Genomic DNA, 23,413 nt, shown 5'->3' with positions numbered 1-23,413 from the left:
GACTTTCTCCCGGGGAGGCAGATGAAAGACCTAGTACACACCTTAATTGGCTCAATAAATCTGGCCACGACTCAGTGTCCCACTATCAATAGTTACCCTAGATGCTGCAAAAGCCTTCGATGAGGTTAACTGGCATTATCTGGGAAGAACATTGAAGGCTTTTGGCTTTGATGAGACCTTTACGGAGGTTCTTAAAAAAATCTTTAAAGCTCAAATTGTAGTTAATGGCAACCCTACAGCCCCTCTACAAATAGGGTGTGGCACCAGACAGGGCTGCCTGTTATCTCTTATTCTCTTCGACCTATACATCGAGCCCCTGGCCCAAAGTCCAAGGCAAAATAAGGATACCCCTCCCTTTATCACAGACGGCTTCTCTAGGAAGCTAGCCTTATATGCTGATGACCTGATTATGTTTACGTCTGATGCTAACCAAGCCCTCCCAGAACTATTTACTGAAGTACAGTCATTTGTGAAAATGTCTGGATACGAGGTTAAAAGTGGCAAGACGGAAGTAATGGCCTGGAATCTGGAAGCTCAGGGGGTCAGGGTATCAAAGGAAATACGATATTTAGGAGTAATTATAGCAAAAAATATAAAAGAAATTCCCAAAGTCAACTTAATGAGATACTTTAAGGAAGTTAACATATTGTTGAAGGGATGGCAGAGTCTCCCTCTCACTCAGTACGGGCAGACAAATTTGGTTAAAATGTGTGTACTGCCTAAATGTGCTCATCTGTTTAACAATATACGCTTGGTGTTTGATAAGAGTCTTCTAGTTAAAATCCAGGGAAGAAACTCTGCCTTTTTAGGGGCTGGCAAGGGCATTAGGCTATCCTGGAAAAAGTTAAGATCCAGGCTCTCACACAGTGTTTTGGGTTTACCAGACCTCCAACTATACTTTTGGGCATACCAACTAAAGAGCTGCAGGATGCTTCTCCTCAGACCAGACGACACTTTGGTCGGTCGCATATTCAAGGCTATGTTGGCAGACAATCCAGATGAGGGTTTTATGTATAAATTTGGTGTTCCCAAATTCATTACAAAAAAGTTAGTCTGAAGTTCTTGTATGCTGCTGCTAAACTATAGTTTGGTTGCTGTTCATGTTTAGGCATACCTTACTACAGCGAATGGGCCCCCGTGTGGGACACCCCGGGAACACCTGAGTGCATTTTAGACGCCCAAGCAAAGCCATTGAAATTAGCGGGTGACACACGTTGGGTTACATAGTCAAAGGAAACAGTTGTTTGCAAAACAAAATCCCGTTCCCGAGCAAATAGACACATTTGTATCATCAGGAAGTTAATCCAAGAAGATATCAGTCCAAATCTTGTATGATATTAGTCTTCTTTATTTTCTAATTATGTGCAAAGCCATAAGTTTTTTTACAAGTGGCTCATGACCGCAAGAAGGCGTAGCTGGTGTAGCCGAGATGTAGCCAGCACGTGTTTCGTCTTGGGTATATCGTCCATCGACTTCCTCAGGGCAAGCATGATTTCTAAGGTAATTACGCCAGAGTCCAGGTAGAACCTGTAGGTAGTCCCATTTAGTATGGGTCTTAGTAAAACTTTTATCCCAGGAAATACAGTCAGGTGTATGGGCAAATATCTCTAGATCACTTGTATTCTGGGTAAGAACGTTTATATATATATATATATATAATATATAATATAATCGGATTCCGGAGAGTACTCCCGTCGTAACTGAAAACCGGATTCAAAACTGTTGTTTGCCTTGGGATGCCTGGAGAAACTTGACCAATAGCACGCTATCCAGATTTAAATATTGTCAAATCTCAACGTGGTGTAGAAACCAGCAGTGGCACTTTCCCTCTGACCATTCAATTGAGGAAGACCTATAAGACTCAAACCCAAGGAAAAAGGAAGTATCACTTTGGTACAATCATTTTCTCACTGCATCGGATGGGAAGCTGAACCACCCTCATCTGGTCTGGGAGAATTGCTTGCCTGATGAGGAGCTGAAACATTTATGGCAAGTATCTCTAGACATACTTTACCCACTGATGAAATCCGCTGCACTAATGAGAAACCACTTTTTACACTCCAAAAGATCTATTGGTCCCCATTCAAGTTGTCTAAAATAAGGTGGTGGTGGTGGTGGTGAAGCCAGATGCACAAGATTTGGGTCCCAGGAGGCAGATGAAATCCACATGTTTACCACCTGTCTGCTGCTGAAAGAGTCCTGGGATAATGTGGGAAGACCGTGTCCGATGCTAAATATTTCCCCATACAATTTGGTCTCTACTCTGTACACAATGAGAAACCTTTGTACAATGCAGCTTAGTTGTTGGCTGTGAGTACCTCAGGTTCTTGGAGAAGCTACAAACCGCGTAAATCCCCACAACCAAAAGCTTCTAGCAAGCGTAATGGTACATTGCTTTTGTAAATCGGCCATCATGACAATAAGTTACAGATGACAACATTGTCACAAACGGCTGCTTTGTCCCTACTCATTTTTAATATTTCTTTATTTCAACAGTTTCTTTCTGGAAAACCTTGAGGGATCTACACATATGACTCCTTTCTGAATTCAGAATTTTTACTACTTTTTAGGAATATATAGCTTTCCTGGCTCACCCATGGGTTTCACGTTAGTTTCCACCACAAACTGGAAGTAGGTTGAAAGCACCAAAAATAGGATAGATGGGCTAACTCTTTTAAAAATAAATAGAACTGTGGTTAATTTATATATATATATATATATATATTTATTATTTAGCTCTAAATATTCTTGAAGGCTGGCAAGATGGTGAGCTTAGCACATTAATGTCATTTCTAGGAACAAATTCAGACAGTTTTATCCCAAGCACTTCTTTCCTATTTTTTCCCCCAAAAAACTCAAAATGTTGCTATATTTTCGCTATTTTCTACGTCCACTCTAGAGGAATCCACAAACCTTGATATCTTTAGAGTCCCCAGGATGTTGGAAAAAAAAAGGATGCAATTTTTGCATGTGTATGTTATGTGGAAATATGTTATAAAGTCCTGAGTGAGAACACCTCAAATAGTCAAAAAAAGGACTTGGCAAGTGGGGAGCGAGGAGGAAGGGTTGAATGCCCAGCTGTTAAGGGATTAAGGAATTTGGGCTGCCTTAAAAATAAATGTTTGCTTTTTGGAAAGGTAACCCTAGGATGGTGCCCTGCTGTCCTTTGCAGGCCACCATTCCTGCATTAGTAGCCAATTACATGTGGTCACAAATAAATAAATTGCAATCTGCCTAATTTATAGCCATTCTGAGATCTGCCTGAATGCACAACAGACTCTTGATGACCTACCTCAAGCCTCTATTATAAGCTTCACAGTTATTCGATTGATTGGTCCTTTTTGTCTCAATTGAGGGTTTATGCTGTTGAAGACAGCTCTAATTTTTTACTCCGGGCCTGATTAAGACTTTGCTTGACAGGTTTTCCATCACAAACATGACGGATATCACGTTTGTCTGATTACAAGTGCATTAGGATATAATTAATTTGTTAGGAGGCAGATAGGATATCCCTCACATTTGTTTCAGAGTTCCCATCTGCCAAACTGAAAATTATGGCCATACCACGATTGCACTAAATTTTGACCTGCGACAACTCTAAATGGTAGGCACAGCGTGTATCACTAGAAAAGTTCCATTGGTTCAAGTCATGGAAGGGCTTCCTAAACAAATCCACAATCGTGCTTTCCAAATGACCATTCAATGTAGAGTGGAGTGCACATCACTCATTAGCAGTGATTCCTTTTTTCAGCAGAGCGCCTTGCTCAGCCTTTCCTCTTTTCTTTCTGTCTTCTTTCTTTATCTTGCTTGCTGTAAGAAAGTGGCTCTGTATATACTGTTCCCAAAATAGATACAGTGTGCACAGAGTCCAAAGTCCCCAGAGGTTTGGCAGAGGCTAAAGTTAGATATAACCTTACTCTCTAAAGTGGTAGCTTGGTCAAGCAGTAAGGCAGAATCAGAGGACAGTGTAAAGCATTTGTTGTACACAATCAGTCAGCAAATGGTCTCACACACTCAAGAACTGAACTCTAGGCCAATGGTTTTTGTATATAAATATATAGTGGTTTTATTTTAGAACCAACAATAGGTATCAAAATATACTTTCTCAGAATGAGATGCTTTAGATAAATACTTTTCAATAGGCAATAGACTTTTGAATGCAATAGATACAGTTGTTGAAATAGGCAACAGAATTTCAAACACAATATAACATTGAGTTCAATGGGAATTTCTAGTTAAATGTAATTGATTACTTTTTGGATTACTTTTCTTACCACAGGACTGGATCCTAGATTCAGTTCTGGGACATCGCCTGTAAACAGTTGAGTAAAAACGTTTTGGTTACAGTTGTGATTTTTAAGGAATATTATTGTATTTTAAAAGTTGACAAACTTTTTCACATAGAATCACCAATGTTATCCTATGGCAGGAAATTCACTTAGCAGGTAAGTGGGGTTATTGTTACTTTTCTAACTCAGTGTTGGATCCTGGATCCAGCACTGGGGCATCTCCTGTAAACAGTTGAAAGAATGAGTTTTTGTTATACAGGCGATTTTTAACGAATATTTGTAAGTTTGCAAAATCGACACTTAAAAGAATTTCTGGTGAAAACCAGGCAATGTTATCCTATGGAGGAAAGTAAGTACGGTTGTAATTACTTTTCAGGGTCAGTGCTGGGCACCAAGATCCAGCACTGGGATCTCTCCTGATAACAGGTGAGTAAATTCGTTTTCGTAACTTGGCTGATTTTAGATGAATATTTTAAAGTTTCAAAACTCGACACTTAGAAGAATTTCCAAGTGAAACCAGTCAATGTTATCTTATGGAAGAAAAATGAGTTACCGGCTTTTGGGTAAGTACTCGACTGGCAGAGTTAAGGTTCTGGGCATAGACTCGGGGGTCTCCCAGGGTCAGGTAAGTACAGTTGTTACACCCTCAGCGGCACAGGAGCAGCCGGGTGCAGAGTGAGTTAGGCCCAATGTTATCCTATGGGATGCAGGGGGTCTTTGGTTGGTGGCTGCTGGCTAGCAGGCCACGCGGCTGTGGGAGCTGGGCTCCTGGTCACTTGCTCAGGGCAAATGGGGAAGTAGATTAGAGTAGAGGTTGCACTGCCAGGGGCACTCGGGCAGCTGGGTGCAGGGTGCTTTTGATCCGTCTGGCTCTCACTAGATTTCAATGGAGAAGCTCAAGAACGAACAAAGGCTGCAAGCTCGGGGACGAAGATTCTTCAGGTGCGACCACCACTTCGAGAGGTAATTTGGGTAGTTGGAGGATAGGTAGGCACCCAGGAGTTGGGCACAGGGGGCCTCAGGGCGCCGGGTGCAGGGGTGCCTTTTGGTGTCAGGAAATCTTACCCTCTGCTGATCACGGTTGGAGGAGTCCCTGGTTCTGAGGCTGCAAGCGTCATCAGGAGCGTCGAGGTGGGTCCTTGGGTGCTGGATTCGGGGTCACAGTCGCTGGGGGGACGTCCTTGTGGTCTTTGTTCACTCCGGCACAGGCCAGGCTTGGCAGGTGCAGTGTGTGCAGGGTTCACGGTTCCTGGCTGATGCCAGGGCTTGTTACTTGCTTTGAGCTGTACCACTGCTCGTGGGAGTCCCAGGTAGTTAGAGTCACAAGGCAGTCAGGTCCTCCGGGGTTTTTGAGGTTGCTGAAGACTGGAGATGCCGAGGTTTAGCAGGAGCAGGTTCGAGGGTCGACAGGCCTTTAGGTCTGGGGCCAAATCAGTTGGTGCCTTCCTCTTGTGAGCAACTGCACGGCAGCTCTTCTTGTTCCTTGATGTTCTTTCTTGTTTTGGAATCTGGATCTGAGGAAGGAAGGTTCAGGGTGCCCCTAAATACTAAATTTAGGGGCGTTACAGGTAGGTAAAGGACAGGACCAATGGGTCCCCTCCCTGGGGTGGGTACACCCCCTATCCTGCCACTCTCCTGTGGGAGGGGGGCTGTAGCCTAGTCCTGATTGGGCAGGGCTTCCCATCTTCAAGATGGCGAGAGCCCGGAGATGAGCTTCACCTCGCCGCCTCCACCTGAGGGGTGGGGTGGGCAGAGGCTGGCACACCCCCTTTCCTTCCTTGGGGTTTCCGGCTAGTCTTCCCGCCAGAGTGGGGGTCAGAACCGGTAGGGGCCAGTTGCTGAGTACAGCAAGTGGCCTGGAGAAGCTCACAAAGGCGGCATGCCTTTGAAGCTTCCCCTGCCCATCCTGGAGGAGGAGACATAGCACCTCGCCCAGGATGTGCATTGTTGCAGGCCCAGGAGAGCGGATGTCTCTCTACCCAGGGGTCCAGCAACATGTCTGCTGTGTGGCAGCCTAGGCAGCCCCTCAGACAAGACGTGAATTGTAGGTTAGGTTCAGGGGGCATCTCTAAGATGCCCTCTATCGTGCATTGTACATTAAATCCCACACTGGCATCAGTGCAGGTTTAATGTGCTGAGAAGTTTGATATCAAACTTCTCAGTCTTCAGTGTAGCCATCATGGTGCTGTGGAGTTTGTGTTGACGATCTCCCAGGACCATATATTCTTAAATGGCAGCACTGCACTTGTAGTGCCCAGGAATGGACATGGGTACTGTAGGGGCACAGGGCTCATACACCTGTACCCAAACAACGGGCACAGGGCACCCAGCTAGAGGGGTGGCTGATGTATGCCAGGGCAGTGTGTGTTGGCAGTGTGTGTTGTGGGCATGGCACACAAGGATGTGTGCCATGTTGACTCTGTTTTGTTCTGCACCCAGACACTCAGCCTGCAAGGGCAGTGTGTGTGTGTCAGGGTACAGGGCCTCTAAGGGTGGCACAATAAATTCTGCAGCCCTTAGGGGCCTTCTCTGGTCACAAGGCCCTGGGTACCTAGGGTACCATTTACCAGGGGCTGACATGTGGCCAGAGATGCCAATTGGGTTTAGGCTGTTTGGCAGTTTTTAGGGGAGGAACACAGGCCCTGGGCACCTGATTGGCAGGAGCCCAGGGCACATCAAGGAAAAGTGCGTCCGTTATCAGGCAAAAAGTGGGGGGGGGGGTTACTGCAACAGAAACCCACTTCCTTACACTTGCCTGCTCTTTTATGGCTTTGGTCACCTTTGCAGCAATTGTCTGTCTTTTAAAGTTATAATTTGTGTGCTGCAGTCGGTTTGCTGCAACTGACTTTTGCATCTGCTTCACGTTTGCTTTGGGGCGCAGTCATCCGATTTAAGTCAGGCCGTGCAAGGTAGTTGACGAACCCTCTTGGAGCTTCTGTGAGTTTCTTTGCTAATGGTATGACAGGTGTAGGAAGCTGGCTTTTTATGTAGTGGGCCCCTATAAGGGCATACCATGCAGAACGTCCAGACTGCCCTTATTGGTTTACAGGGACTTAATTTAATAATCCCACATGCTCTTTATGTGATGGTGTGGTCAAACAGTTTAGGCTTATCAGAGAGCAGTGGTAAGCATGTGTTGTACACCAGGTCAATAAATGAGACACACTCAAGAAATCCTAGACCAATATATAAAATTAACAGATTTTTAAATGAATTTAGACACCAAAATCTTCGGAATCGGGTCAGTATTTTCTCAATTATCGATTTTACAAGAAAACAGTAAAAATGCTCTAATAACGGTTTATTGGAGGTATGAGCCTTGAACGTGTTAATGTTATCCTATGGGAGGAAAAACATACACAGCAAACATATACATGCAGTATATGTTTGGAGGTGCCCTTTAGGGCTTAATGTGCTTAGGGGCCAAGGTCCAAAGAAACACCAGCAGTTTGGGTTTACTTGCCCTGGGCTGTCTGGGTGCAGAGGTGCTGGTCGGGATGGTAGCCTTGAGCGCTACACCAGTAAAGATTTTTTATAACACACTTTATTATGTTTCGTCGGCTGGGTATCAACCACATCAGCATTACAGGTATGCATTCGCTAATGATCGTTTAAATAAAAAAGAAACCAATAAAAAAGAAGAGAAAGACACAAGAAAAAGAAAATACATTGTATCCATTATGTACAAGCACGGTATCCGGAGCGTACATATGCAAGTAAAACCTAGTCTCGTCTCACTTTCCATTTAGAAATCTGTATTGCCATACCTAAACCATTCGAATAACCTCCAGGAATAGAAGACACTCTTAATATTTAACATACTAAACCCCACCCCGCTCCTCGGTCTCTAGATCTCCCTAGAGTAACAGTGTATAAAGTCCCTGGTCATACCTACTATCATGCGTCCAGTTACACCAGTAAAGTTAATGGTATTTGAAATAAAGAGGCTGCAAGGGGGTACTTACGGATAAGTCTGGGGGAACCCAAAGGGCGGTACAGGTTGTGAGGAACCCTTGGCTAAAGGGACACAGGCTGGAAATGTGAGCCCGGGCTGTGGGGCTCTGGTGCAGAGGTGTTTGGCTGACTAGCCACCTGTGTTTGAGATTCCCACGGTTCTCGGGTCACCTGCAGAGTGGAGGATAAACAAGACAGCAGGGCCACTCTCATCGCAAGTCTTGTCGGTACTGAATCCCTTCATCATGCATGTCCGTTTCCCTGGCACTAGTGTCCGGGTTGAACACAAGTGCCCAGTACTCAGGTGCAGGTGGCTCCTGGAGGGTCCATCATCTCAAAACCCGGGAGAGATAGGGCTGACCTCCTAGAGATTCAATGACTTCCTTCTGATGTGCTGCTCCCTCAGTGGGCCAGATGGCCAACAACAAGGTGTGCTGGGCAGGTGCGGTTGGTGCCTGTGGATGCAGGGTAATGCCTCCTCCCCAAGGGAGATGCTAGATGGTTGGCAACGTGCTAGACAGTCCTCAAAGTGTTTGGGAGGGTGCATAACTTTTGGACAAGTTGGGTGTTTGCAATTGTCAAGGTACCAGCAGCCAGACTGCGTTTTGTTCCAAGTTTGGGGTAGGTCCTCAGTTCTCACAGTGACAGCTCTTCTTTGTCTTTCTTCTGTTTCCAGGTAGAAAGATCTGTCTCTCTGGTGTGAGGGACCCCTAAATACTCAATATAGGGGTGTTTAGGGGAATGCATTGTAGTAGCCAATGGGCTACCTGCCAGTAGGGTGACTACCCCACCTATATGACAATTTCCTGTGAAAAGTGGGCATAACCGAGATCCAGAATTTTCAATTTACACCAAAACAAGATGCTAAAACCCTTCTCTGGCTGTCTACTTCAGGTAGCCCACCTTAGGAGTGTAACTAGCCTGTTAGTGAAACACACCTCCTGAATAATTTCCCACCTGCTCTGGTGCCAAATGGACCTCAAGGCAGGGGGTGGCATTCCCCAGGTCTGGTGGTTAGCCGTGGTTGCAAATCAAAGGTGGCAGAGTCTTTGAAGCCTCTGGCCTTTATATGCTAAATTCACTAGTCCTCCTGCTGGATGAGGTGTGAACACCTTCTGCTAGGCAGGCATTGTTCCCGGGCTCCGAGAGCGTGGGCCCTCACCTACAGGGGGTCAGAAACTCGTCTGTGGTGGGAGGCTGAATGATACCAGTCAGTCAATAAACAAAGGGCCCAATTACGTGTCTGGTGGACCTCATGGTGGCGGTCCAGCCACAGGTGGTCCAACCGCCCCATTACGACTTGGGAAGTCGAACCACCAAAGGGATTGCCGCTGCCGCTACTGCCAGGGGACCGCTGTTTCTTCCAAACATATTATGAGTATATTCTCCATTAATGTTAGCTGTTACAGGGGCCCTCTGGTGCCTCACCCCATGTGAATGCACTCAGGGGATCACAACATATGCTCCCCTGTGTGCATGCACACCAGTTCCTGCATGGCATGTATTTAACAGTCCATGCCGTGCAGGAACCGTGTGTGGCGTTACAATTGTGGGGCCTTTTTCCATTGAAAGAGATTAACTATGCAAACGTACCTTGAGGGTTTATTTAGCCTCACATTTAAATTGTTAATCAGTCATAGAAATGAACAATGAGATAAATCAACGCTGGGATAAATTCACAAATGTTGTATTTTTACGAGTGAATATGAATAACAATCAACTATCTGCAACACTGTCACTACTAAAATTCATTTACATTTACATTAGTAATGCAACACCCTCTTGCAAACATAGCAGAGTCACAATTTACAGGTATTTGTCCCGCACCACCATAGCATAGTTATGACAGTTATACATGTTAATGTTATGCCAATTCTGACAAACATATACTGGCTACTACAGTGTGTATATTTTTAAGGTAAAACAGGACTATATTAGTGCTATATCTAACCGAATGAACTCGATCTATGCGCTATTCTAACCCATACTAATTATATATCTTAGGTGGGCCAATACACTTTGAGGGACCTTACCATCCGATGTGTGAATAGCGATCCCCAATTAATAAAGACGCTATCTTAATAGAAAGAATAATTCAAAAACATCATTATAAACACTATCATGGAAGGTGAGAGATTCTTGTTTACAATGATAAACCAATAACTGGTTAGATTAAGAAAAACTTAACTTATAAGTTTAAAAATAACTGTCTCTTTCTGTCATTGATAGAACAAATTTAGGACTTGGCAGACCAATGACAGAATACTTCTATACTTGAAAATTGGAAACTATTGACCGAATATATTTATGGTGGCCTGCCTGAATTAAAAGAGGTGAGGTCTTTTCGGGTTATGCCGTATGAGTCTTGGAGGACATAATTGGTTAAATTGGAGAATATGATGCCCCTTCAGGGGTGTGGGATAAGAGTCTGTGTGTAAATCTAATTTGTCTAAGAGTGTTATAGTGTGGGAAAGTTAACGAGAGGATTGACTGTTACATGCGGAGGAATGCAAGAACAAGGAAAACACAGTTTTTGATAATTTAGTCAGATCAGGTTGGGCATTTGCCCGGAAGGGTTCTTGAATAGTGTTGAGAGAATGTCATACTTACATGTTTTAACCTGTTTTGACTATACAACTGACAATGGGTATGTTGTTCGCTTATTGATTGCATGGAGTATACTGATGGTGCTTCTTTTATGTTTTAATATATAGGTACAGATCAACTACTGTGCAAGTTTTTGATGTTTTTTTAATCACTATATGAGAGTCATGAATTTCGTCTTGATAAAGATGGAAACATAATCAAACCATCGAAACGCGTCGACGCCTATTTTTTCTACACCAATCTGTTCACATGGGCGACTAATAACGAGTACTAAGTGTGAAAGTACCAGGTTTTACGTCCCATATACTGCTGCTACGGATGTGTAATATCTTTGATGACAGATTGTTTTTGTCTATATTAGTGACTCTCATTTTTTATGGCTTTTATGTTATTGTGATAAACTTAGGTCGCTCATTTTTATTGTCAGTTTTTATTGTTTGATGGCTAATCATTATTTCTATGTAATCATGTATTTGCTTTCAATATATGTTGAATAATTAATAAATGTATCTTTTTAGCCTGATTTTCAGCAGCTTATAGTCTTGTTTTATGCATTCTTGTTTGCATGTATCACAATCCTCTTGGGTCTTGGATGAATGAAAGAGAGTACTGGATTTGAGTCAAGATACGTGTGTGATAATTTCGACATTTACTCAATTATTTAGTCCAAAGGATACTTCTTTGATTTACTGTATAGTGCCCTATGCCCGGCTTAGAAGGGGCCCCTCTTTTTGAGACAAACAAAACGTAAGAGCCACCAATTAAAACTTTTTGAACATTACATTGGGACTATATATCACTATCCAAATGAGCTTAAAAATAATACTCACAATGCGATTTGAAATGTCTCTGGAATAAATCCAAATTACAATAGATGCCGGTAAGAGTGGCAGTTGTTTCTCTACATATAACGTGGGCAGTCTATGTGATTTTTAAAAAGGGGTGCTAAAGTCTTTGCAAGGTGGGTTGCAATTAAGCATTTGTCTTGTTTTTAGGGAAAGAGCACTGGCACTGGGGCCTGGTTAGCAGGAACCCAGTGCACCACCAATCAACATCAGTACCAGGGAGCAAAAGGTGGCGCAGACCATGTCAAAATGTGACACTTTCCTACAACATGTCAATGTCCTACATAACATTTTTAATGTTTAGGCTTCTTAGTTCCATACCCTCAGATGAGATCCATGTACACAGGACCAGACCAAGAGCGCAATTGGTAGCTTTTTTGTGCTTATAAGAATGTATGTCGATCACTACATGAGCTAGGTCACATGCCTTTTGTAATTATGTTCTCGATGCATTTTCACTTTTTCATGCTAACAATCTCCTGAAATATTTTTCACAAAATGTAGGTGCATGGTGAACAGTTTCTTCCTCTCTTAGCTTTCTTGACTTAAAAGTATGTTCACTTTTATAGATGCCAGTTGGGAGAGCCAATGACTAGTAGTCAAGATGAAGATAACTTTACTCAACTATGTTTATTTTACAACTATTCTTTATTTTTGTCTCCTTTATAGAACCTTTTTACCAACCGATTTTGCTATTTATAGTAATGAAAAAGAGGATATCACGCAGTATTACCACGAACAAATGAAGGTAAGTTTGCAGTGTGCTTTTTAGGGATATTATTGACAGTGGTGTGATGTAAGGTGGTTGCTTGCTTTTGGGTAGCAGTAGGCAAAGTTTGAAAATGTGCTTTAGGATTGTGTGAATTGTTTTTTTAAAAAATAATTAACTTCCAAGCATTAATTTTTCTAATGTCACAGAAGAAAATACTTAGAGGTGCTGTAGTCCATTGCAAAAAGATTATGGTTCTAGTAGCACAAGTTTAAAAAAAACAGATTCGACCTTTAATGGGAATTACCAACTAACTCAACAATTAAATATTTTGTTGGATGACTGCAGTACCCATTTTTTTCGCCCTGGCATTTCACAAGAAACAAACGTGAAAGTGGGTGTGGGATAAGGTAAATCCTATGAAAAATTATTGGAAGCACAGAGTTAATCCCTATTTTTAAGAGTACATAACACAGTATTTCCACTCATCGTAATTACAATCCCCAACAGATTATAAATTCTACGCTCAGTGTTCTACATCAGTAAACTTGGACTACTCATAATGAGAGCGTAAACCTGTCTCTTCAAAATCAGATAGTTATAATGCCAATCTTTTCAGTTCTTCCAAAGTCCTACCTCCTTTGAAATGTGTACTTCAATTGTCTCCACGTTGAATAGTCCTAGATTTACGGGTAATTCTCAACTGTATAAGTGACTACAATCCAGTGATCCTAAACTTGAATCTCAACCTCCAAAAGATCCTGGATTCATGGATAATTGTTAACATTACCCCTGTATGTTGGAATAGTGTTAGGATCAAATGGGCTGGTGTCAACCTAGCTGATTTTCTGAACAATCTGGTGGCAAATAACTTGAACCAAGTGCTAATTGAGCTAGTGCCTGAAATTTAGATTAGGGAGGGTTGGGATGCCCACATAATAATATCAAATTCCATTAATCAATCATTGACATCAAGAGTTAAATCTTGTATGAAGGAAAGGAATGGATGGTTTGATGGGGAATGCACAAAGGCCAGGAATAAGATGATTAAAACCCTAACCCGACATCCCAAGGACATCAAGGCAGTCCGGGCAGCTAGAGCCAACGCATCCAGAACACCTCCGCACGACTCATCCTGGACATCCCCCGACACAGCCACATCTCCGGACACCTGAAAGACCTTCACTGGCTCCCCGTCAGCAAGAGAATCACGTTCCGACTGCTCACCCACGCACACAAAGCCCTCCACGACCTGGGCCCCAGGTACCTCCTTTGAAATGTGTACTTCAATTGTCTCCACGTTGAATAGTCCTAGATTTACGGGTAATTCTCAACTGTATAAGTGACTACAATCCAGTGATCCTAAACTTGAATCTCAACCTCCAAAAGATCCTGGATTCATGGATAATTGTTAACATTACCCCTGTATGTTGGAATAGTGTTAGGATCAAATGGGCTGGTGTCAACCTAGCTGATTTTCTGAACAATCTGGTGGCAAATAACTTGAACCAAGTGCTAATTGAGCTAGTGCCTGAAATTTAGATTAGGGAGGGTTGGGATGCCCACATAATAATATCAAATTCCATTAATCAATCATTGACATCAAGAGTTAAATCTTGTATGAAGGAAAGGAATGGATGGTTTGATGGGGAATGCACAAAGGCCAGGAATAAGATGATTAAAACCCTAACCCGACATCCCAAGGACATCAAGGCAGTCCGGGCAGCTAGAGCCAACGCATCCAGAACACCTCCGCACGACTCATCCTGGACATCCCCCGACACAGCCACATCTCCGGACACCTGAAAGACCTTCACTGGCTCCCCGTCAGCAAGAGAATCACGTTCCGACTGCTCACCCACGCACACAAAGCCCTCCACGACCTGGGCCCCAGGTACCTCAACAACCGCCTGACCTTCTACACTCCCACCCGCCAGCTACGATCGTCCAGCCACGCCCTCGCCGCCGTTCCAGGCATTCGAAGAGCCACCATGGGAGGAAGATCCTTCTCCTACCTGGCAGCCAAGACTTGGAACTCCCTCGCCATCCACCTCCGTCTTACCCAAGACCACCTCTCCTTCAGGAAGCATCTCAAGACCTGGCTGTTCGAGCAGTAGCGAACCCCCCTTCCCCTAGCGCCTTGAGACCCTCCGGGTGAGTAGCGCGCTTTACAAATATCTTGATTGATTGATTGAGAGCAAACTGCAATAATGCCATGAAGTCCAGGAAAGAATTCCTGCAAGGGGAGGCCTGGGCAAACCTTGTTCAGTCTACCAAAACCAAAGATAGTGTCCTTTTTGGAAAACAGTTAATGCCCCCCTGTTTACCAAGGGAACAGGCCCCGATCTGGAATCTGCAATTACCGCTGACCATTTTGGCTCAATATTCTCTAGGCCTGACCAAGATGAGTGCGACCTCTATATTTAGGCATACACACAACCCACCTATATAACATTTACTTTGGATGAGGTGGTGAGGGGCATTAACTATAGCCCAATTTATGGGCCCCTTTTCTAACCAAGGTTCTTAATGCAGCAAGAGCCAGTTATGTACCCCCTACTTGTTCACCCTCCCTAATTATACCCACTTTTAAGAGGGGCTCCAGACATTACCCAAAATATTACCAGCCCATTTCACTGCTAGACTCTTCCGCTAAATTGTTAGGGAGAGTCTTGCTAGAGAGAGTGGAATTATGGGTTGACGAGAACGCATTCTCTCTAGTACCCAGTATTGATTTATCACAAAGCCTTTAATGTTTCAGTTGCTAACTTATCCTGTCACTTGAAGGGTTCCCCAGCTGTCGTCATTCATCCAGTGTTCAAGCTGCTTTCGAAAGGGAGCTATTTGATGCTGAATGATCAAGCTTTATTCAGCACATATTTTTTGAGCCATAAAAGGACAAAATAGTACAATAAATTATTACAGCATTGATAAAAACTAAGCTTCCTAAAAACAAAATTCACACACTGCCAAGTCAGTTAAAATAAAACATGAATAAAATAGAATAATATATAGACGTCATGCATAAATACACAAACTAAATAATAAACATATGGTTAAATTAAAATTTTACGGACACTGTTTACATTTAACCGTAATGGGATCAACAATGAAGCAAAACATGGAATAAAAATGTACACATTTACCCATGTTAAGTTTTCAGATTTCCTGAATCATCTAAGGAAGCTCTAATGCAGATAACTCTAGAAAGAAACAGGACAGCCCTATAGCATACTCTTACGTCCTCTATTTCATGCAAGAATGCAAAAGCCACCTATTATAAATAATTCTCTCTTGTAAAAATAATGGTTTAAGAAGGGATCTCCTGGGATCAGATAAAATTTACAGAAAAGTGCTACATGCTGAGTAGACGGTTCCAATCGGTTATCGCATGGACATTTTCTGATAATTTTGCTCCAGCTCTTGTTTATTGGGAATGCAATTAAATGATCACAACTGAGACGGTGAAAACAAGTTAAAATATACCTATGCTGTACATTGTGGACTATCGTAAGGCACCATTTACATCCTGAATGCTCATTCCATACTCTGTACCGACCCACTGTAGCCTTAGGAAGGTCTACTTGTTCCCTCTTCCCATGGCAGGCTTCCAGCACATGCTCTCTAATTTCTTTTTTGGAATACCTTAAGATATCCTCTGGAAGAGACCACAAATCCCTAACCGCCTAGTCCAAGCATTACAGAGCCTGTTTTATATTTCGTAATCACAGGTTCAATTCATCATATTTAGGCCCATGCAGTCCTTAAGAATTAAATTAGTAAACAGTCTCTCCTGTTTGCACCAAAAAGATCACCACGATACTAGGAGTTTGGTTTCAAGGACATTCCAGACGATATTAACACCTAATCCCCAATGCACAATAGATGCCAGAGTACAGCGGGGTACTGGCAGCAATCTCCTTAAAAATACTTTTTCTGTTGTTTGTAGGACACCCTTCTCCCCTATAGCCCAGATCCCTGCGCCATAAACTGCAGTTGAGATTGTTTTAGTGTTATAAAGTGTAAGCATCTGGGCAATAGATGTATTGTCTAGCTTAAAGGCAAACCTCATCAGCCCTTCATTAATCCTGATCATGTTGGAAACGCAGATCTCTCTTTGGTGCAGCAAGTCCCGCTTAGATGAAAACTAGATCCACAAGTAGCTAAAAGTGTTTGTATTCTGTAATATACTCCTTTAATAGAAAAAGGTGCTTTTTTTCCCTCCTTCTCGACCACAAGACATTGTATAGGTTTTAGCAATGTTAATTTTCATACTCTTCTTTTTCTATAAAATCTGTAAAAGAATTTATTAAAAGTTGTAGGCATTTTGGGGTATGTGCTAAAACAGCCACATTGTCAGCATACAGAAGTATCAGAACCTACCACCTAACAACCATGGGGGTATCTGCGCCCACCACTTGCAGCGTTTCTTTCACATCGTTGATGTATAAAGAAAAAAGGAAGGGCCTCAAAACACACCTCTCTCAAACCCCTCTCCCTATGCCAAAAGATTCAGTAAGTTCACCCTGTGTTCCAGTGTATTATAGCCATGGATTAACCCTTCTGTGGAAGGTGACTCAGCCACGGTGAAAGGTAACTGGTCCAATTTTTCAATGTGCAGCATTGTATGTTTTGCATCTCTTCGTGCCATTGAGATCTGTCTGTCCGTTAGATTGTATGCGGAAAGCAGAGTTGTACTGTTGATGTAACACCAAGGCACGTGGCCAGAATGCAATGATTGTAGCGTCCAGCTTAATAATGGAATGGATCGTAATTGCAATTATCCATGTTGAAGAATATAGAAATCCTCTTGCATTATATCTATAGTAGAAAACACAATGTTACCCAGTGAATACATTCTAGATGCTAGCATGGTCATGCCATTGTTGACCACTGCCTAAGTCTTTTCTGGGTTGACTCTGTAAATCTCACGCAATCTCTCAGCAGCCTCCTGCTGAGAAATATTCCATACCTCGCTGTAAAAAGCGTACAAGTAGCGCTTTTGACATGGTTTCTGGGGAGCTAACAAAAAATCCGTAAGCTCCATGTCCTCTGAGAGTAAAGGCAAGTTTGTTTCACTTGGGACAGTGTTAAGGTTTTTAGCCACTCTAGGCATAACTTCCCAACACTGTAAGATGTCACCACCCAGTGTGTTCTAATTGTACATAGCGTTGGTCAGGCCTTTGGATACTAAACCCTTTAGTGATACCCTTGAATCTTGACTGACACCTATTTGTGTTGATAAGCCAACCAACCATCCCTTCCAATTGGGGATTGGGGTCCGATAAATTGTACAAACTATTGTGTAGCATGGCATCTAACAAGCATCCTGGGACAGGTTTTGGGTTCATAACCCTCATCAGCCAGGCTATCTTGAATCCAGTGGCAAAGTGAGCAAGGGACCCACGTCTGGGCATACCCTGCCAACTTAGGGCGAACAAAGCGATACCAAAGATCAGTTGACTGGGTGTGAGTGTTTGATTTGCTCAAACGCTCCATTCATCATCCCCTTTGGTATCGCTTTGTGTTCGTCCTAAGTTGGCAGGGTATGCCCAGACGTGGGTCCCTTGCTCACTTTGCCACTGGATTCAAGATAGCCTGGCTGATGAGGGTTATGAACCCAAAACCGGTGCCAGGATGCTTGTTTCCGGTCCAGGGAAGACATGGCTTGGCAGTTCGGGCTGGACTGTTCCCGTGAGGCACAGGGTCAGACTGATTTTCATATGGCCATGTCTGAACTGGGGTGGTGGAGTGAGCTGAAGAATGATGGTGGATTAAACCTGATCAGTTGACTGGGGGTGAGTGTTTGATTTGCTCAAACGCTCCGTCCATCATCCCCTTTGGTATCGCTTTGAACGAGTGGTTGCAGCAATGGCAGCAGCTCGCACTGTCGCCTTGACGGCTTCTTCAGCCAGTGAATTCCCTTCAATGTGCACACCAACACGCTGGTGACTCAATGTGTGAATTACTTTAGCCTGTGGCGAGCCTTTTTTCAGCTCTGCCACTTGTTCTGATAGAAACTTGTGCTTATTGTTCAACCATTGGAATCGCGAAACCCATTCTGGCCCCAATAGTTAAGATAATCATTATATGACTTGACACCATAAAACGAATAGCACACAATGAGTGTGGGGAATTCTTGATCCATATTTTTGAGTGCCAGTATCAGGGCTTTTAGTTCTGCAAGCTGTAACCGTGCAATCTCCTAGAGACTGCATCTGTGTATTGCTAGGACGGAACTTGCCGTCCCACATGCATCCTTTCACAAAAGCACATGCTGCGCTGTATTTGTTTACTTCCTTCAGCAGGCTGGTCAGATCCGTCAGTGTAAATGATGTATTCATACTGATCTAGAGGCATCATTTCATTCGGAAGAGGATATTCTTGTTCGTACTGCAGGAATGCTTGTATTTTTAATATAAAATCAAATTTGTAGTCGACAATTGTTGTAGTGAGAGAATTAGCCCATTCTATCAATTGTGGATGCAGTGCTTTTGCATTTGGAACGCTTGCTTTGGTAACAGCCTCTAAGGTTGGTACTGGAGTCACGCCGATTATTCTTTTTCCCTGAGCCAGTGCTCTTTCTCTCACTACAGCAGTTTCTACTGCGGTCAGTATCTTTTCTGTGGATGCGCAACACATTTCAGCATTTATGTACAAATGGGATTTGTAAGCATTGGGTACAGTTTTTTGCCTTCATTGAAGGTGTGGTAAGTGTACCCTGATTGACCCGCGACTACACAGATCACCAAATTTGTGGTATCTATGCATGTGTGGAAGTGTTTGGAACATGCCAGCTTGTACGGAACAGAGTATTTCTGTGTGTTCTTGAGTACAATGTTGAACTGAAAAATCAGGTCTGATTAGGTCGTCGAAAGGTTTTACCTTTTCTGCGTAATCCAAAATGTATGTTCTGCCAAAATTTAGGAATCCTAAAATGGATTGTAAACCTAGTCTTTAGAGGTTGGAGCTGAGCACATTTTTCTACAAAATTAGCTGCCAAGCTTTTCCCTTCACTTGATAGCTCATATCCCAAAAATAGGATATTGAGGTGGGTTCACTCCTGCGAGTATGAATGTTTTAGTGATTCTGGACGAGATTGGAGAAAGCCGGTAAAATTATATCTTCCCCCTTTGGGCACTCCATGACGAACTCAGACGGCCGATCTTTTTCAACCTAAAGGATATCGTATCCATATGTCAGGTTCTCCCAAAAGAGACCTTTCACTTTTCTGGGTATATCGGCGTCTATTTGGAGCGTTACTTCATGTAATTGATGTGGGACACTTACCCTAGTGTCCAGTGTCTCCACTGTGATATGTTCATTCAACGCTGCTGTCACCAGAAATTCCATCAGGTTCTGGCGAGCTATTCATACTTTTGCTGCCCTGTCCAGCATTGTCAGTGCCCATTCCCCGTTCTAAAGTAGAGTCCTCAGTAGCCTGGACATTTCTTTTTTTAAGGCTAGCTACCTTCTTCTTTGAAATTGATGTTTAGTTTTGGGTTTATCTTCTTGTTTGATAATGTAGCCTGAAGTGCGATGTGTGTCTCTTGGCTTGGCTCCTCTTCTCATCTGTGTTCTGACCGCCCTTACCTCTCCAAGTGCTTTGATAAACACTGAAAGGAACGGGAGTAACGTGTATCAGTATCCAGGTACCTGTCAGTTCTTTAAATATTATCACAGTTTCTAAGGTTATATTTACTATCAGAGGGAGGGTTCCTGTTGAGGAGACCCACCCCTACATTGTGATGGATTCTTCTTATTATTTTTTGTTTGTTTGTTATATCATTTCTTTTTAGAAGAATTGGGTGCTTGCTTCGAGTTATCCTTTTCACTATTACTTACTACTAGTGGTTTCACAGGTCTAGCTCCCAAATTATCTCTACCAAGCGAAGCATAGGTTTACTACGATAATCTGAGGTAGTTCTTACTCCTGTTGTGTAGGAGTAACTTCCCACATGTGTTGGCGTACAGCCACCGCTGCTGCCTCCCCTTTTATGTTCGCTAAAATAATTGGTGATACCTGGGCAAATTTGCCTATCCATATTATCCCTAAGTCAAGGACAGGTTCTGCCCCGTACTCATTCTGTATTTGTTTCAATAGGTCTGGTATGACTGCTATTGAGGGGGTACAATGAGTTCTGGTATAAACGGTAGCGAAAACTGTATTCCAAGTGGTGTAATACTCTATCGGGGAGTTATCCCCATTGGTGAGCAAATTGTTAGTATTTTCTGTTTTCCTGCAGGACTGTGTAGGGGAAACATTGCCTCAAGCTGTGGTATTTTCTGTGCTATCCAGAGCGGTATCTGCTCACGCCTAGTGGGCATCCCTCCCATAATCGCATTCAGTGTTTGTGGATTAATTTTTATCGCAGTCCCTTGCTGTTGTCCAGCTTGAGTGACCCATGAAGGTTGAATTGTAAGTGTTCGAATTATGCACTGTGTAAGATTTCTGTACATTTTTACTATCTCTTTGTAAAGTGTACGTAATTCTGCTGCTGGCGATGCATCTATCTCTGGATGCTGTATGTAAGCAGCTAGGTGTCTCCTTCTCTGTTGAGCGGACCAAATCTCACATTGGTTGTGGTGTGGGGGTGGGCAACTTTAAACCAATTAATATGTTTGTGGTAAGTTAACGGGACCTCTATGTCCTTGTATGGCGATTATCCTTCAGGTGTCTCATCTGGAATGTAAGTATGAAACAAATGTGTGCATGCATCTGCAAGTGGGAATTGAATCCAAGAATAGAATACCTTTGCCCCGAATGCCTTGTGTGCCTCAGTCACAAAGGTAACCATCCCACCTATTGATGGGAGGCATTAATCTACCAATTTCATAGTAAGAGCATGTCTGCAACTTTCTGAAATGTTAAGAGCACCTTTCTGCTCAGCTTCCTCTGTACTAGCACCACTCTTACCAGGTTCTCCGTTGTTCGAGATTATGGGAGGAAGTATTAAGAAAAAGAGAGAATGTTTTGCATAATGTGGAGATCAGTAATCCTTTGAGCATGAACAAACCTACAGCCAATACATAGGATATGCCTACTCAGCTGCGGCGGATCTTTCCTTCCGACTCCAGACGTCTCTGGTCAAATGTGAGTAGGGGTCTATGAGAAAGCACGACTGAACTACTCAGATTTGACCATTAAATAAAGACCAAACCAACTTTAGCAGCACCATGTTATAAGGTCCTAAAAATACATAGGATTTGCACGTTTAGACAACATAAACTAAGGGATTGGTGTCCAGACTGATTCCAGACACCCTCAAAGGATATGTTAGCCTTTAGACCAGCTACCTCACAGTGCCACCCTAAACCCCCTAACTTTAACAAGGAGTGTATAGTTTCTAGCAACTTTCGAACATGACAACCCTTGATCCTTCAAGGATTGTGGGAATAGTACAGTACTTTTCGCCCAGTAAATTGTGCTTACTTAGTCTCTGGGGACATTTTCAATAAGCATTTATTGAACCAGCGTCATTCTAGTATAAAACATGTTTTCTGTGACAGCCATTAAACAGAAACAGATATATAAGATTACAAGCACCAACAGAGTAAATAAAAAGTAGAATTCTACCATAGTGCTAAAACAGTGAATATATGCACACAAATAGATACATGATGGTAATCAAGTGTACTCCTATGATGCAAATCCTAACTAAGTGTACCTAGCATGTATGTTGGTGTAGAGCCAAGAATCCTGATGGGAGAGAACGAAGGACCCCATCTTGGTCTCGAGTTGGACACCCCGCAAGGGATGTCAGACCACTGCGTGTTGTAGCTTCTGCAGGCCGGGACCCCAGCGTCTAGTGTCAGCGTTGAAGCTTCTCCTCTACCGATCTAGTCTCAGTATGGTTCTTTTATACCATAAAGATAGCCTTTGGGTCCCTTACACAGTCAATATGTTGTCAGTATGATTATGCAAATGAGCCTAGAACAATACCTGCGATTATGCACAGCAGTTTATTCGCCCTACGATGAAGATGACCATGACTTTTAAACAAAGTATGTACATGCTGTTATGTACGTCATGTGCAGGGACTTTTCTAAGAATCCTCATGTAGGATAAATGAGACTAGTTTCCAGGAAACTGATCGACATTTATTCAGCACATAACTGAGTAAAAAGTCGGTGCTGAAACCGTTGGGCAGAGCAAGGTAGACCAAATGTAGGTAAAAGGGCATGTAGCTACCTAGGGCTAGATTGGGGTACATAACAAATCAATGTCACACTAACCATATCACCAAAAGTATGCACAAAATCAAACCAGTGAATTTCCAAATGATCCATAGTACTTTTATACATAGTAATGAAAACATAGCAATTTAAGAACTAAAATTCCTGCCTTTGGCACTCACCAATAAGACCCCAAAGTAAAAGAATAGACAAAGTGAAAGAATTCGAAGGTAAACATATCCAAAGAAATTAGACCATTGTTTGCTACCACTGGTTACAAAAGTGAGCTATTATCCTATAGGCTCATCTAAAATCCAATCTGTTGATCATTGAATGTTCTCACAGAACTAATCCTGTTGGTGATTGTCTACTTTTGTCCTTATAATTTGCAGTTCAAGACGTTTCACTTTTCCTTCTTGCCTGTTAAAAATGCAAAATCAAGCAACCTCTCCGTGTTTGATAACTGTGTGGTATCTTCATTTCTAGACTCCATGAAAGCTTTGACTTCTGGCAGTAGCAGAGAAATCTACGCAGTATTTTTCTCCTGCTAAGCCATCGGATCCGAGTATGCAGTAAAAGGTCACCATACTCTGCTGATATTTCTTCCAGGAATAATTTGAAGCTTTGTTGCTGCTTGGTATTAGCACAGATTGAATTAAGAATTTTAACAATAGGAGTCCTCTCGTGATCAAACCCCTGGCTAATGAAGAGGCTATGCGCGTTCTAGTCATGTGATGCGCGCTTTGCTGACTCCACCCCTTCTAATGCGGTACTCTGTGCTCGGCGTTTGCCCGCCAGCCAAACCGGGGAATAATTTGCCTTACGCCTAGGCA

The 23,413-nt window shown here is 42.9% G+C and overlaps 1 protein-coding gene across 1 annotated transcript in view; it reads left to right on the top strand.

Annotated features, from left to right (window-relative positions):
• Positions 1 to 23,413, top strand: part of LOC146784520 (disintegrin and metalloproteinase domain-containing protein 9-like) — a 1,652,657-nt gene that overhangs the window by 184,357 nt on the left and 1,444,887 nt on the right. Inside the window, exon 4 of the mRNA XM_085632972.1 lies at positions 12,365 to 12,443. Within this exon, the coding sequence (XP_085489098.1) occupies positions 12,365 to 12,443 (79 nt within the window). The remainder of the gene's footprint in view (positions 1 to 12,364; positions 12,444 to 23,413) is intronic.

The sequence above is a fragment of the Triturus cristatus genome, chromosome 11 (assembly GCF_964204655.1).
Source record: "Triturus cristatus chromosome 11, aTriCri1.1, whole genome shotgun sequence".
Taxonomy (NCBI): domain Eukaryota; kingdom Metazoa; phylum Chordata; class Amphibia; order Caudata; family Salamandridae; genus Triturus; species Triturus cristatus.
Note: the sequence above shows the minus strand (reverse complement) of the source record. Positions and strands in the feature narration are given on the sequence as shown.